This window comes from Poecilia reticulata, unplaced genomic scaffold (genome assembly GCF_000633615.1).
Source record: "Poecilia reticulata strain Guanapo unplaced genomic scaffold, Guppy_female_1.0+MT scaffold_236, whole genome shotgun sequence".
Classification (NCBI taxonomy): domain Eukaryota; kingdom Metazoa; phylum Chordata; class Actinopteri; order Cyprinodontiformes; family Poeciliidae; genus Poecilia; species Poecilia reticulata.
The window spans coordinates 88,095-90,511 of record NW_007615028.1 but is presented as its reverse complement, the minus strand read 5'-3'; the positions used below and the strand labels follow the sequence as shown (position 1 = coordinate 90,511).

General features: G+C 52.0%; 1 protein-coding gene across 1 annotated transcript in view; it reads left to right on the top strand.

Annotated features, from left to right (window-relative positions):
- pomt1 (protein-O-mannosyltransferase 1) overlaps nt 1-2,417 on the top strand; it is a 14,262-nt gene that overhangs the window by 2,044 nt on the left and 9,801 nt on the right. The window contains exons 5-7 of the mRNA XM_017303276.1: nt 1,701-1,847; nt 1,932-2,040; nt 2,109-2,168. Of these exons, the coding sequence (XP_017158765.1) occupies nt 1,701-1,847; nt 1,932-2,040; nt 2,109-2,168 (316 nt within the window). The remainder of the gene's footprint in view (nt 1-1,700; nt 1,848-1,931; nt 2,041-2,108; nt 2,169-2,417) is intronic.

Genomic DNA, 2,417 nt, shown 5'->3' with positions numbered 1-2,417 from the left:
TAGATATATAGATATATAGATATATAGATATATATATATATAGTGACCAGTGGCGGAGCTAGACCTTTAAAGTTGGGGGGGCCAGGACTACCTCTGGGGGGCCATTTAACATGTGTGTGCATGTATATGTGAATGCAGTCAGACGTGTTCAGGGCGTCAGGATCTCCGTCTGGGGGCCAAACGATCCGCCTCAACCAAACTAGATCACAAAGATGTTGGCCAATCAGAGCTCTAGCTCCCGTGTTGTTGACCAGTGACTGTAAATCGGTTTGTAGAAAAGAAGCTTGTGTTCAGTTAGGCGGTTAAATCAGATGTGATATGAAAGAAGATGGAGTTTGTCTGACCTGGTAAAGAAACATGTTTAGTTGGGAAATGAACTAAAGACAAGTGGGAGTGACAGAGAGGCTCTGCTGGCTCAGTGTGAAGCTAAAATAGCTTCATGGTGCGTCACCATGACTATGGGTCAGAGGTCAAACCCTGACCCTGAGCAGGCAGAGGTCAAACCCAGACATCACTTCAGACGAGCTGCTACCAGGTTTGGCCGTCAGAGGGACAAACTGACCCCGACTATCTGGTGGAAACAAACCTGATAATTACAGAAACAGATTCAGTTGGTAAAAACTGACAGATAAAAAAGATGGAGGATAAATAAACTGGACGCTGTGGAGCTTCTCTTTCTCAGGGACGTTTAGTCGCCACATTGATTACAGATCAATGCTCAGCGCTGCACCGACTGGCTTCCTGGCTGGTCACCTTTAAAAGAGCCGACCAGCCAGGCCTCCATGGTCCACCTGGTCTCAGCCCTGTAGGTCAGGGGTCACAGGGTCCTGGTTCCCCTGCGTGTTTTACTCCTGTCCCTGGTTTTACCCTAACCCGGCTGGTTGGAGGCCTGAGAGGAACATCGACCCGCTGAAGGTTGTTGGTGCCACCAGGGAGATGGAAACACGTCCAGGACCCTCTGGACCCCCTGCTGCAGGTAGATAAGGTTGGTGGACGGGATATAGAGCCGCTGTGGTTAACATCCCGTCCACACCAGGAACAGAACGGGGAAGGGGCAGCCCCCCCCCCCTCCCCCCGCCATCTGATTGGCCTGATTTTCTTGCCATTTGAAGCACCTGCTGCGACCCCCCCTTTTAGAAGGAGGGTGTGCTCCAATTACAGGGGGGTCACACTCTTTAGCCTCCCTGGTCTATTCAGGGGTCCTGGAGAGGAGGGTCCGTCGGAMAGTCGAACCTCGGATTCAGGAAGAGCAGTGTGGTTCTGGTTCTGGTTCTGGAGCACTGGACCAGCTCTACACCCTCAGCAGGTCCTGGAGGGTTCTGGGAGTTCACCCAGTCTACATGTGTTTTGTGGACCTGGAGAAGGCGTTCGACCGTGTCCCTCGGGGGGCCTGATGGATGAATGATGGATGATGAATGGATGAATGATGGATGGATGAATGATGGATGGATGAATGATGGATGGATGRATGGATGATGGATGGATGAATGGATGATGGATGGATGTTGGATGGATGATGATGGATGGATGAATGGATGATGGATGGATGTTGGATGGATGGATGAATGGATGATGGATGGATGATGAATGGATGAATGATGGATGTCCTGCTACTGAGGTCGGAGGTCTGTGGTTCGTTCTTCTTCTCTGGTTTTGTCCAGCCTGTCTGGTTGATGAGGTGCGTTGGTTTTGCGTCTCAGCGTATCCCTGCAGCCTGAGCGTGTGGAGCCTGCGGCTGCTGCCGGCTCTGGGTGGGGCGCTCTGCGTCCCGCTGGGTTACCTGCTGGTTCTGGAGCTCAGGTGTTCTCACCTGTCGGCCCTGGGAGCCGCCCTGCTGCTGCTGCTGGGTGAGTCTGAAGGAGGGCTTGGCAGGGTCGTGGTGCGTTCAGGGCCTGTGGGACCACCTGATGTGAGCGTTTCTATGGTTTCAGAGAACTCTCTGATCGTCCAATCACGCTTCATGTTGCTGGAGTCGTTGCTCATTTTCTTCGTCCTGCTGGCGTTCTTCTCATACCTCCGCTTCCTCAACGCCCCCGGCAGGTGAGTATCAGCTGTAACCTTTAACCCCGAGGGATCAGATCTCACCTTCATCTGCTCCTCTTCCTCAGGTGCTGGTCCAGGTACGGCTGGCTCCTCCTCTCAGGTGTGTCATGTGCAGCTGCTGTCGGGTGAGGACCCCTCTGCTACATGCCAGCTTCCTGCTTAGCTTAGCATGTCCAGCTTAGTATGTTTAGCATAGCATGACTAGCATAGCATGTCTTGTTTAGCATGTCTAGCATAGCATGTCCAGCTTAGCCTGTTTAGCATAGCGTGTCTAGATTAGCATGTTTAGCATAGCATGTCTAGATTAGCATGTCTAGCTTAGCATGTCCAGCTTAGCATGTCTAGCTTAGCATGTCTAGCATAGCATGTCTAGC